Source organism: Thermobia domestica, chromosome 14 (assembly GCF_964235325.1).
Source record: "Thermobia domestica chromosome 14, izTheDome1.hap1.1, whole genome shotgun sequence".
NCBI lineage: Eukaryota > Metazoa > Arthropoda > Insecta > Zygentoma > Lepismatidae > Thermobia > Thermobia domestica.
In genome coordinates, this window is record NC_137467.1 from 41618870 (window position 1) to 41634107 (window position 15238).

Below are 15238 nucleotides of genomic sequence, written 5' to 3' on the forward strand. Positions count from 1 at the left end.
AGAAGATATCGAGAAACCGTTTTCAGCAATTGATTCAGTGTCTCAAGAATATATTTAATTTCTAAATTAACTCTTTATTGAAACCGGAAGTGGTTGAAAACAATCATTTCCGGTTTCAATCTTTATCCGTAAGAGATAGCAAGAAGTGATTTTTTTAGGTGATTCAGCATCTCAAGGAAATATATCGTCACCATCCGCAAAGCTCTATTAAAACCGAAAGTGGGTGAAATTTACTAGTACTTCCGGTTTCAATACTTATTTTCGTGGAGCAAGAATGGTAAAGACTATGAAAAAAAGGCTTTGGTCAAAAATTCAGCGCCTCAAGAATGAATTTTCCCTCGACTCTGTTGAAACTGAAAGTGGTGACAAATCCTAAGTTTATTCTAATACAACACTGATCGTATAATGTATAAAACGAAAATACTTAACGACAAGCATATTTTTTATATATATGGACTCAGTACCAAAAAATTTGCTTTTATCTATCTCTGATTTTATCTATATATTAATAGCGGTGTCTGTGTAATAATAATAATAATAATAATAATAATAATAATAATAATAATAATAATAATAATAATAATAATAATTTATTTGTACTTAATACCCGAAGGCAATTACAAAGCACAAATTGTTAATTTTATAATGGTGCAGAATGTGCTACATGTAAAGTAATTCTAACAACTAACCATTACTCATGTTTTGTTCACGTACAGTCAATAAGTACCAGATATAATAACAATCTTTACACTTTATTAAGTAACATTTGGACGCATTTTTGTTTAAATATTGAGCATTTTAATTGAAATATGTCCAGACCCATAGAATGTATTTTATTGCCTCTATCACATATCCTATACAAAGGAGAGTTTTTTGCTAAATTTGTTTTGTTGTCAGGCATATAAAACATTTGTCTGAATCTCAGGTTTTGACGTGGGCAATAAAATGGTAATTTACCTAAGAAAGACATATTATCTTCTTGGTTATCAATAAGTTTTTTCAAGTACAATACACATTGAATAAACCTTCTATCCTCCAGTGACAAAAACTGAAACCTCCTGAGAAGTATATTGTAAGATACATAACGAGTTGGTATATTATCAGTCTTATAACTAATATATTTTAACATTTTCTTTTGTACCTTTTCTATTTGTTGCTTTGGTTTTTGGTAGTATGGTTCCCAAATTATAGAAGCGTACTCTAATTTTGTTCTTACAAAAGAGTTATATAATATTAATATTGTTTTTATGTTTTTAAAATGACAGCACGATCGTTTAATAAATCCAAGCATTTTAAACGCCTCATTTGTTTTGATATCCATATGATATGTAAACTTTAGATTTGCATCAAACCATACTCCCAGATCCCTGACAACTTCTTTCCTCTCCAGTACTTGATTCCCTATAATATATTTAAATATAACAGATTTCTTTGTGATTGAAAATGTTACAACATTGCATTTTGAAATATTGAGTTCAAATTTGTTTCTTTGACACCATTCACTCAACCTCACCAGATCTCTCTGTAATTTTTCACAATCATCTCTTGTAGAAATTTGTTTGTATAATTTAGTATCATCAGCAAACATTAGACATGAAGAATATTGGAACTCTTCAGGTAAATCGTTTATCATAATTAAAAATAGTAAAGGCCCTAAATTGGATCCTTGTGGTACTCCAGAATATACAGAATATTGTTTAGATTTACAATTATTATATGTTACATATTGGATTCTGTTGCTTAAATATGACTTAAATAGTCGGATTAATTCATTTGAAATACCAAATCCTTTAATCTTTTTAAGAAGTATTTCGTGATTAATCAAATCAAAGGCTCGCTTAAAATCTGTATACACTACATCAATTTGAGACCTTACGTTAAGAGCTTCACTAATTGCTTGACTTATATTCAACAAATTTGTTACTGTAGATCTGTTATGTCTAAAACCATATTGTGAATCAGAGAGAGATCGTGAGATGTGATTAAACAGGTGTTTACAGATTACTGATTCGAATATTTTAGCTGGAGAAGAAATCAAACTTATCGGCCTATGGTCTTGTATTAATTTTACAGGATTAATTTTTGGGACTGGACATATTGCTGATATTTTAAATTTTGCAGGAAAATAACACTGAGTGATAGACAGATTAAATATGTAGGTCAATGGCTTAACAAGAAATTCCTTACAACCTTTAAAAATGTAAGATGGTATACCATCATTACTAATTGACCTTTTACCTTTCATTTTGTCAATAGCTTCGATTACTTCTGTTTCAGTGATCCTATCCAGTGACATTGTATCTACAGTCGAAGAAACATCATTCAGAAAAATATCTGATAGTTTAATATTAGGTATTTCATAACTGATTGAAAATGCTTAGCAAAAGCTTCGCATTTCAATTTATTGTCAACAATTTTGTCTTTGTTATATTCAAGTACAGATTGATTTATGTTTGAAGATTTTTTCTTATTAATATAGTTCCAAAATTTCCTAGGTTCCTTTACGATTTGCTCTTCTATTGCGTTGTTATAATCACGAAAAGCTATTTGAATACTATTTTTTTACTTGTGTCCTTAGTGCAGCAAATTGCATGTAATCTGAGTAAAGTCTTGATTTTTTAAATTTCTTTCTATAACGTTCTTTCTTCCTTAACATTTTTATTGTTTCAGGAGTAAACCAGGTTGGATATGAACGTTTCCTCTTTATATTTTTAGGTGTACATTCATTTAAAACTCCATATAATTCAGAATAGAAAAACTCGACACAATTATCAATATCCTTAATCTCATATAAGGAATCCCATTTCTTACATCTCAATAACTGATAAAGTTTCAAGAAATCACACTTACAAAAGTTGTAGACTACGTCTTCCATTTCATTTCGTGTCTTACAGTTTTTATAAAACGGAATACTAATATTCAAACATGGGTGATGACGATCAGGTTGAACAAAATGAACATCAGATTCAAGAACTTCAACGTGTAATACATTAGTAAATACAACATCTAAAATTCTATTGTTTAGATTTCTTACTTTATTGATTTGTGAGAAATTTTAAAAAAATACTTTATGTAAGACATTGTTCTCCAAATTAGGCAAATTTAAAAAATAGTTACCATCCAAATAATCTGTTAAAAGCGACAAATTCAAATCTCCTATAATAAAAACATTTTGAGATAATGTTAGTTCATTAAATCTTTCAATATTTCGAAAAAAATTTAAATATAATTCTTCTGAACTATGTGGCGGGAAATACACTATACAAATATATATACATGTTAAATCTGATAACTGAATTTTAACCCACAAATCCTCATTATCTGGCAATTCAAATTTTGTTATTCTTTCAGAGATATAATTATTGTGAACAGCTAAGAGAACGCCACCTCCATCTTTCATATTACTACGCTCTAGGTTTCGATCTTTTCTGTAGACCAAATATTTATCGTCAAACAACTCATTATTAAATATTTCATGTCTTAGCCATGATTCAGTAATGGCAACACAATCAAAATTAAACATGGTAGAGCTTAGGTAAAATTCGTTAATTTTAGTTTTTAACCCATTCACATTCTGGTAATATATATCAAACGTACTTTTAACTACTGCCATCTTAAATTATACCCTACATATTTCAAGATTACACTGGAATAGAATTTGGAAATCCTGGTACATCTTCTTCAGTTTTAATAATCATAACCTGGCTATTTTCGTTTTTCCTAATTAAAATTTGTCCATTGCCATTTACCCAACAGTATTTATGCTGTGTATTTCTTGCAGCTGTTCTAGCTTTCCAAAATAATTGCTTATTTTTAGGAGTTAAATTTACATTCACAAATATTCTACTATCATTACTTCCAGATACTAAATTATTACTAACTAAACCCGTATTTCTTCTAGTCAACCACCTATCTCTCACTGTACGCGTTGTAAATTGTACAATTATTGCTTTTGGATTATTTTTACCGTTTGATAATCGGTGAACAACATCAATATCTTCCTCCCCACATTTTATTCTTAATTTTTGAGCCATGTCGATTACAACTTCCTTTAAATTTTCACCAGTACGCTCCTGTATACCATGTATTTCAATATTTTTATTGCGTCCATACTGATTAAGATCATTTATTTCCACATCCTGTAATTTTAATTGCTTTTTCAATTCTATGTTTTCTGCTTTTAGCTTGGCTATATCCTTATCCCGTTGAATATTACCCTTAAACTCTAGTTCAAGCTTCTTCAACAATTCATCGTGTTGATTAGACATAAATTGAACACTAGCTGTTAATTGAGCTATTTGAGCACAGAGTTCCTCAAGCTTCATTCCTATATCAGAAGGATTCAAAGATTTGTCATCTAATTTTGAGGATGTACTTTTGTTAATTAGCATTGACTCAGTTGCGCTCGGTGGTACAGTTTTTGTAATTACTACCTCCCTCGGATTAGAACCACTACAATCTCTACATACCCATTCCTTTATAATACCCGTCTGCTTCATGTCCGTATATTTCTCCACAGATATTTTATAACACACTATATGAAATAATTTATTGCAATTCTTTTTTGAACACTGTAGTGCGTCATCATAACGACTAACTTTTGAATTACAAATTGTACAAGAAGACATTGTGATCGCACTACTGTATTAAATATATTTAAATCGGGATTCAAAATGGCGTCAAAGTTTACGTTCCTGCGTCGGTATGCGTTCAGTATGGTTCCTGCTTATCAAAGAATTTGGCACTAGTACTCTAATTCTCGATAACCAAATTGAACCGCATATAACAGTATATTTATACTATAGAGCACACTATGTTAATTATACTTATATCGGGATCCAAAATGGCGGCAAGTTTTAATAGTGGTTGCTGCTAGTCATCGCTTTAGAAATTGGCACACTAATTTTCCATAACACAGGGATTCGGAGAAGCAAAAACACATAAGTAATATGTTGTATGCTATATACAGTACTAATACTGAGATTGAATCACAGAAATAGTATTTAGTAAAGGAAAATAAACTTCAGTAATGTACTAGATTCAACTTCTAGCATATAGGTCTAACTATTCAATTTACTTGTTGAAGATAATTTCACTATTGCAATAACAGACACAGCTCTGCTCAGTTGTTTGTTTACATTTGTAATTAAACGCCTAAACTGGATAATTATTCACTTCTATCACCTGTAGACGGTATTATCACAATCTCTAACTATTCATATTCATGTCGCTGTCTTCAAATGAGTTGAAAAATCAGTAGAACTTTTTAAATTAAATTATTTGCAGAGAGCACTCACTCAACACATCCACCTTGCACCGCAGTATGAAAAGGATATGTGTACAAAAAACTTCAGATCCAAATTGAAAGTGACTATGTACTGGTATGTCTTTTCATGCAAATTATTCAAATTTACCTCTAAATATTCCAAAGTGTAGTGCGCCAAAACTACACCAGCACTCCTTAATACATTCTAGACTGCTATTATCTTGGTGAATGTCCAAATAATTCAAGAGAACCTGTGAAAAGGGATACCTTACTAAAAAATTACTACAAGGTGATAGGTTAAGTTCATGGAAAAACAAGTCTCTTTCATGAGACTATAAACTGGCCCGTAAAGTGGATATTTCCATAACCAAAGTCTCTCTCTGCGAGACAATAAACTGGCCACCAACAATTAGGCCTTGTCCAAATAAAGGTCTATCTCTAAAAGAGACCAGAAACTTATCTCTTTTTCAAGAGATAATCACTGACACAGGATTAGGATCAGGGAAACAAGAAACAATAAACTTTAACCCGAGAAACAAAGTTCTCGAAACAGAGGGGCCTCGAAACCAAAACCATTGGTTTTCGAAAATAGAATTCCTTAATAATCCTATCCAAGAGATTAAAACATATCTCAAAATGTAAAACCTATTTAATACATATCCCCACGTCCTCGGCGTGATTAAAATTCAAGACCTAACAAACAAAAAGGAATTCTCACCAGAAAACTATTCTTTAGTTATCTACCAAAAAACTCCTATTCCCTATCCTCGGTCATTCCGAAAGACCATCCAACTCTGCCAGCCTTAAACAGCATACCTTATATATATATATATATATATATATATATATATATATATATATATATATATATATATATATATATATATATATATATATATATATATATATATATATATATATGGTTGATCCAACAGACATTAGGACCTTCGGTCGAACTTAACCATGTGGTCCAGAGCGTCAGAAGAACTCCGACCGAGCGAAACAGCTCACTTTATATACGATTCTGCTCACAAATGGCAGCATCCATGAACGAAAAGATCCCCAGCTAAAATGAAAAAAATTCGTTAGTAATTTGAAAAAAAACCGGCGCTACCAACCTCCTCTTTGAAGTTCTAACAGATCATCAGCACGTATCCGATTCTGAAACTATATAAACAAATGGAACAGTGTATCTAGCTAAGATGTAAAACTTTAGAAGGTTATATGCAATATATAAATAAAATAAAATTATTATACAAATAATATACAGATAAATTATACAAATTAAATAAATATCGGAACTCCTTATAGACTATATAAATATATATATGCATTTAAATAATTATCCAGGCCTGGAATTAATGAACCTACAACTATTATATATATATATATATATATATATATATATATATATATATATATATATATATATGTATGTATGTATGTATATATATATATATAGAGAGAGAGAGAGGCCCTATTTAACCCAGATATCTTTGTACAGTTAGCTTATTACAAGTAAGTGGAATGAAAATATCTACTTACAGTACACAATGAATTTCGTGAACTTGCTCTTCGTATTTCCTGAATCTGCCCATCCGGGGGCTTCGCCCCCACACACTGTCTTTGCTCTACCTACGGCGTTGCATCTCTTAAACCCATAATTCTATCGTTTCTTTTCCTATTTCAACTATCTAAAAGATAAGATTTTGTATCTCAAGAAAACGTCCGTTTAAATAACATGGGAATCTTTTCATACCCCTTTAGACCCCTAAAAAATTTAAAAAATCACTTTTGGCAATTTTTCTGTGGGTTTGTCCCGGAAAGCTACAATCATGCCAAATTTAATCATGCGGTTTTCAAAACGAAAACAGCAAAAGCGGTTTCCAACATCAAAACCGCAAAAGCGGTTTCCGGTTTTTCAAAAGCCGATTTCGACAGCACTACTTAAAACCCTCTGCGCTCATAAGAATGATTAAAACATAGTCCTTAATTTTATGTAACAAAATATATCATAATATAGACTATAAACACACATTGCAGTCGTAAGAATAACTAATTACATACCAGGCAGGCCCGTATCCAGGGGGTCTAGGGGGCCGGGCTTCCCTACATTTTTGCAGCCCCCCTAAAATTTTCACGGTAGGCTTGCAAATGAACTATATGGTGATGAACTATAATATGGTTGGATCGCCCCCTAACTTCTGCCGGGTCCTTTCTACATTTTTGGGCTGACTACCGGCCTAATACCAGGTCGTTAACATCTTATACACATATACTAGAACAATATAAAAACATTCTGCAGTTATACGAATGACTAATAATTACATCGGCGTTAATTTTATATAACAAAATATATCGTAATATAGACTATAAATATACTTTGCAGTCGTAAGAATGACTAGTTACTTAAAGTGTCGTGACCATCCTATAACACATATCCTAGAATATGCTATAAAAACATTCTGCAGTCTTAAGAAAAGAATGGCTAATTATTTACACCGTCGTTAATTTTATATAATAAAATATACCGTAAAATAGACTACAAAAACAATTTGCAATCATAAGAATGACTAACTACTTACATTGTCGTTAATTTCAAGTTGTGAGCAATTCCCTGCAAGAATTCCTCAAGAGATCTTTTGTTTGTGTAATAATCCACACGTAGGTTCCTCAGTCTATGCTGCAGATCAACATAAACCTTTTTAGTTTTCTTGACGATGTATTCTCCTCTTTCGCACTAGGAAATTGTAGAATGGACGGTGGAATTCTCTTTCTGTAGGCTTTGTATGAGTTTCCATACCGTTGGGTGGTTGTGTCCAACCAAATGGAAAAACTTATGATTCCACCCTTCACATAAGTTATTTGTGCGAGAATTGTTAGGCAGAGTTGCCTCACGAGCATTCCAAACTTCCGGCAGAAATCTTGGTGGCACTCTCTTAATTCTTACATCAGAATTCTCAGAATTGAAATATTATTAGCAGTTCGAATTTTGGAACATAATGAATAAATCGAAAATTTATGTTGAAATCTTCATTTACCAAGTAAGAAACAAAATACTTTAAAACCCGAGAATTCTAATTATACTTTCTGCCCTTATGTCCGCCTGCCATTTCGTCCTCTGCCATTTTGTCCTCCTACCATTATGTCCCCTGCCATTTTGTCCTCCTGCCATTCTGACCGTTCCCCGGCACCAACTTATGTTTGTTTGCCTTATGGTCACCACTAGGCCACAAAGCAATATCAAATAATACATACCTAGAGACCTCAATATTCAATATTCCAAGTTTTTTTTTTTAACCAGATCTGGCTCCTGGCGGGAAAAAATGCGTGAGTTTCATATGACTCACGGGACCTCAGAGAACAAATTTACATCTAGGACCTGTAAGCCATATGTGGCTCACTAGAAAAACAAGGAAACTGGCACTTTCATTAATAATACATTGTTGCATATCATTAAAATATATACTTTCACAATTTTAATGGTATGACACAATGTGTTATTAATAAAAAAGTATCAATTTTATTGTTTTTCATGTGAATCACATATGGCTCACAGGACCTAGAAGTAAATTTGTTCCTCTGAGGTCCCGTGAGCCATGGTTTTTTTTTTTTTTTTTTTTTATTTTTTTTTAACGCCAGGAGCTAGATCTGGTTTAAAGAAGCTTAGAAAATTGAATATTGAGGTCCCAAGGTACGTATTATTTTGAATATGTTAAATCAGGGATGCAAATAATCACTCGCCCGAGGCGAGTGGTTCATCTGTGCAGGCGAGTATTTAATATAATATCGAAGGTAAGTAAATGATTCTACTGTGGCATGTGGGCTAAAAGCTTTTTTCTTGGGCTAGTAAAATTTTGTTGCTTATTTGCATCTCTGTGTTAAATTCTAAAATGCGCAGTACCACAGCTGAATAAAAGCACAGACAAGTTGCATTTTCGCATTTTCAGTAAGTTAACATTTTCACATATTTTCCATGAATTTGGGTGTATAATTCGAAAAGCTAAAGGGCATGCAATATGGTCACACACTTGAGCCAAACATCGTATCGAAAGAGAAAACAAAATGCTTTTCGTAGGGCCTCAAATAAGTGTCAAACAGAAGTCAACGCAAAAGCAATATATGTCTCACGGGGCCTCAAGTAGCAGTTTACTGTGAGCCACGTATGGTTCACAAGGCAGTCAGTATGTTAAATAGTCTATAATAGTTAAAATAGGAATATATTTAGATAGTCGTAAAAAATTTTTCTGAAGATATTACACAATTGAAAATATTTGCATACTGTGAAATATGTTAAAATTAAGAGAAGGGGGAATTCTACACTGCCCCTCGCCTCCCTTTCCCCTTGAATCAAAGCCGTGGCTGGATTGCAGATCAGTAGCCACATAGCTACAGGTCGAAAGCTCTGTGCTATGATTCCTCCCCCCCCCCCGCATACCAGTATTCTGATTGTTATTACTGTTCACACAATAAAATTTTAAATATTAAGAACAATTAGCATTAAAGGAAATTTGTTTTGTGTTGTATTAGTTTGTTAAATTGTAGTGTGATTTACACGAAAATGGATCGTCAACATCTAACACGCAAAAAGTTACGTTGAAAATATCTTTGTGCGGCTCAGAGCTAGTTTCAGTAGTTGAACACTTTCTCGGTAGATGTCTATAGTATTCACTTTCCTTCGCATCAGCAGCGCGAGTGCTTCTATCCGCGAGATAAAACTGATTTAGAACAGATTTACAAATGCTTTTTTCCCCTTTATGTATAATAACAACTATACTGAATAAAAATTCAATTCCTGTAACAATTTATTTTGCAACTAGAGATTTCGTGTGTTAATTAAGAACATACGAAAGATCCAGCAAATCTGGATCAATTCTTATCTTTTTTTTTTTTTTTTTTAAATACAGTAGTCAAAATTATGAACCAGTGTAAAGATTTGAAATACAGAGTGGCAAAAAAGTAGGTATAAATCCCTGCATTGATCAAATATAACATTCTAGTTTATGGGTCTATTTGTTTCGGCTCTTCCGAGCTTATGATGTAAGTAAAAACACATTAAGAACAAATAATAAAGAAACTAAGTCTACCTGATGGATAACAATAAGAAATGATATCAAATGCAATGAGCTGATCAGTACGGTACTGTATACCTACTTTTGGGCCACCCTCTATATTACTATACAGTATACGCACGGTTTACAGACCCCACAATTTACGAAAAGTGTTGTGAACAATTTTTCCACTAGTTTACGAACAATATTTCGGGATACAAATGTACACACGCGCGTGTGCTCAGCATCGAATTTCCGATTAGACAAACAACGCAAGGTAACTAGGGCCCTAGAGCTCATAGGGGCCGCAAAAAGAAATCAAATTGAAACATATCTTTCTAAATTATTATTATTATAACGTTTTACATTTTATTTGGTTTGGTTTATTTCATTATTATTCTAAAATATCAACCTAAACTCATAAAGATACATTTGGTTCTATAATTGAAAATGTATACTCTAAAACAGTTTGTGGCTAAAGCAGGAGTGCATCCAGAATTATTTCTTGGGAGGGATCCAAGCTTAGAAGGGAGTCTAATATTGCAAGCCATCCACTACGTCTATGTAGTATTGAATGTGTATTATTCTGCACCAGAAAAGACAGTAAAACTTTCATCTATATTTTCAGGAAGAAAATGATAGAACTAGATTGTTTTTATAACAGAAAGAGTACAGATAAAGTGTAAGGTCAAATTTTCATGCTACATCATCATTTCCCTGTATGGTTTTATTGAGAAAGTGTTAAAATGTATGTTAAGTTAGGAAATTTTGGGAAGGTCCGGACCCAGTAATCCACATAAATGCGCCCCTGGACAAAAAAAAAATCAAAGATATGATGAAATGATTTGATTAGTGGACAGCTTATCACAGGCTGGGCGTTGTAGTGGGAAAGGATCAGAGTTTTGTGCCCAAAGGATACTTTTTTATTGCACTTTTCTGTGCTTTTTAGCTCTAATATTGTCTTGTTCAATTTTGTGTTACTTATTTGTCTTTCAAAAGGATTCTTCATCATTAGAAAGAATAACGTTAGTTTCATTCTATATTCTCCATCATTAAAAAAAGGATAATGTTATTTTCATTCTATATTCTTTATCATTAAAAAGGATAATGTTATTTTCATTTTATATTCTTCATCATTAAAAAAGGATAATGTTATTTTCATTAATTATTATTTATCATTAAAAAGAATAATGTTATTTTCATTATTTATTCTTCATCATTAAAAAAGGATAATGTTTTCATTATTTATTCTTCATCATTAAAAAAGGATAATGCTATTTTCATTATTATTTATTCTTCATCATTAAAAAAGGATAATGTTATTTTCATTATTTATTCTTCATCATTAAAAAGGATAATGTTATTTTCATTATTTATTTTTCATCATTAAAAAAGGATAATGTTATTTTCATTATTTATTCTTCATCATTAAAAGAGGATAATGTTATTTTCATTATTTATTCTTCATCATTAAAAAGGATAATGTTATTTTCATTATTTTTTCATCATTAAAAAAGGATAATTATTTTCATTATTTATTCTTCATCATTAAAAAAGGATAATGTTATTTTCATTATTTATTCTTTGTCATTAAAAAGGATAATGTTATTTTCATTATTTATTCTTCATCATTAAAAAAAATGTTATTTTATTCTACATTCTTCATCATTAAAAAAGTATAATGTTATTTTCATTCTATATTTTTCATCATTGAAAAAGGATAATGTTATTTTCATTCTATATTCTTCATCATTAAAAAAAGGATAATGTTATTTTCATTATTTATTCTTTATCATTAATAAAGGATAATGTTGTTTTCATTATTTATTCTTCATCATTAAAAAAGAGTGATGTTATTTTCACTATTTATTCTTCATCATTAAAAAAGGATAATGTTATTTTCATTGTTTATTCTTCATCATTAAAAAGGATAATGTTATTTTCATTATTTACTTTTCATCATTAAAAAGGATAATATTATTTTCATTATTTATTCTTCATCATTAAAAAGGATAATGTTATTTTATTCTATATTCTTCATAATTAAAAAAGTATAATGTTATTTTCATTATTTATTGTCATCATTAAAAAAGTATAATGTTATTTTATTCTATATTCTTCATCTTTAAAAAAGTATAATGTTATTTACATTCTATATTTTTCATCATTGAAAAAGGATAATGTTATTTTCATTCTATATTCTTCATCATTAAAAAGGATAATGTTATTTTCATTATTTATTCTTCATCATTGAAAAAAGAAAATGTTATTTTTATTATTTATTCTTCATCTTTAAAAAATAATGTTATTTTCATTATTTATTCTTCACCATTAAAAAAGGATAACGTTATTTTCATTATTTATATTTCATCATTAAAAAAGGATAATGTTATTTTCATTCTATATTCTTCATTATTAAATAAGGATAATGTTATTTTCATTATTTATTCTTCATCATTGAAAAGGATAATGTTATTTTAATTATTTATTCTTCATCATTGAAAATGATAATGTTATTTTCATTATTTATTCTTCATCATTAAAAAGAATAATGTTATTTTAATTATTTATTCTTCATCATTAAAAAGAATAATGTTATTTTCATTATTTATTCTTCATCATTGAAAAGGATAATGTTATTTTAATTATTTATTCTTCATCATTGAAAATGATAATGTTATTTTCATTATTTATTCTTCATCATTAAAAAGAATAATGTTATTTTAATTATTTATTCTTCATCATTAAAAAGGATAATGTTATTTTCATTATTTATTCTTCATCATTAAAAAAGGATAATGTTATTTTCATTTTATACTAGCTGAACCTGCGCACAGTTCTACTATGAGCGTGAATCTCCTTCCCACTTCTCACTATATCTGTGCAATTTCCTTTACGAACACAAGTAAAGGACAGGAAGATTCTCAAAGGAAGTTAATTGCTACAGACAAACACATAAATGTAGTATTTGAATATATAGAATGTTGGAAGGGTGGCAAACTTGGATAAGTAATAGATAATACCAAATGCAATTTTTTTTTCTTGTAATTCCATTTCCAAGTACGCCTCATTGTGGGTCCACAAGCCTTCGAAGTTGGCAGCTTGCAATAGATTTTGTCATTCAGATTAAAGCAAAGCGCCTGAAATGTTCACCAACCCGCTATACGTAGCTCCTCTCCTGGTTGCCTTTTCACAAGGATCAATAGGGCCAAAATGACACCTAAAATGTGGAATAGAAAATAAAAATAAAGAGAAGTTTTTTGAAAATTTAAATGAGAATTGACAAATCTACGCAATCGATCAGCGAAAACGGGCACGGCACGTTTCTTGCACTTGTGGGTTTCGAGATCTCATTGTCGAAAGGATTGGCCAGAAACATAAACTTTTCTAGCATTTTAATATACGTACTAGCTGAACTTGCGCTCTCTACACGGCGCATCATTCACATATGAGCATGAATCTCCTTGTTATTCCTCACATCTGTACATGTCCCTTTACAAACACAAGTGAAAGACGTCTTGTTAAAAATTGGCAAGAGATACCATAAAGGAGAGATTTTTTCGATTACTTTTTCAATATCTCGCACCATTTAAAGATTTGAGCCTACTTCCAGTTGGAGTTTTTAATTTATGTATGATCAGTGTTTTCTTTCTTCTTGCATGCAGTATGTAATAAGCAAATACATTACACACACAATTAATTATAATGTCAGTGATATATGGTGTCCATTGGGCAAAACACTCCAAACAATACAGATTCAACTTACTAGTTAGAGTGGAGAAATGATTATCCTTCGTCTTTCATTATCATTTTGCCATGGGACAAACATCTGAGAGGTATGCAACCACGTATACAATTATGTGGTGGTGGAATGTATACTGCGTAGGATATGATGCTTTAGGTTTTTTTTCTAATTTCAACACTACCAGTGTACCCGTAAAAATGTAATAAAGAAATAATGGCCATGATTTTTTTAAATATTCAATTAGAACTGGACAATCTACATAAAACTTGCAATCGATCAGTGAAAATGTCATCTTTATAGAGCCTGTAGTTTCCGAGATCTCATTGTCGAAAGGATTTGCCACAAACATATAAACGTCCACAAACGTATAGTTTAAAAGGTCTCCAAAGATGGCAGCACAATTCATTTGCATTGATTTTGGAAAAGAATTGTTAAAATACAAAACCTTTGAACAATAATTTTAAAAAGTTAAACTTTATGAAAAACGGGTCTATTTAAATAATTTATTTAAAGTACAAATACTTTAAAATATTTGTCTTTACTAAACGTAAAATCACAAATAACAGTAAATCAAAGGTTTGAAATCCAAAGTTATAGGTTGGAACTCAGGAGCTTTAGTTCGCTGCTCCCAGAAAACTATAGGCCGATCAGTCTTTTGTCGCATTTAAGTAAATTATTTGAGCGTGTGTTACTCTGGAGGCTAAGACAGCATGTAGTCAATAACGATCTCATACCATCCCATCAGTTTGGGTTTCGTGCACAACATAGTACTACTACGCAACTCGTACGCGTAGTAGATCACTTAACAGTGGCTTTCAACAGAAAACAACACACCCTTGGAGTATATCTGGATGTCTCAAAAGCATTTGATAAAGTCTGGCTAGCAGGGCTATTATATAAACTATACACCCAGGGTCTTCCAGATCGTATTTTGCATTTACTTCGTTTTTACCTCATTGGCAGAAAATTTCATGTGTCTGTTGACGGTGTCAAATCCTCCTCTAGGACTATCAAAGCAGGTGTTCCACAGGGCGCTGTACTTTCACCGCTTTTATATGCTCTATATACAGCAGATCTTCCGACCCTACCACATTGCTTTCTCGCAACGTACGCCGATGATACTGCCTTTTTCACGACCACTAGCTCCCTTGCACAATGCTACATCTATATGCAACG

General features: G+C 31.1%; 1 protein-coding gene across 1 annotated transcript; it reads right to left on the bottom strand.

The window, feature by feature from the left end:
- Positions 1–3641: 3641 nt before the first annotated feature.
- Positions 3642–4499, bottom strand: LOC145669803 (uncharacterized). Its single transcript, XM_081738146.1, has one exon. The coding sequence runs from the start codon at positions 4497–4499 to the stop codon at positions 3642–3644; it is 858 nt and encodes a 285-aa protein (XP_081594272.1).
- Positions 4500–15238: the final 10739 nt, after the last annotated feature.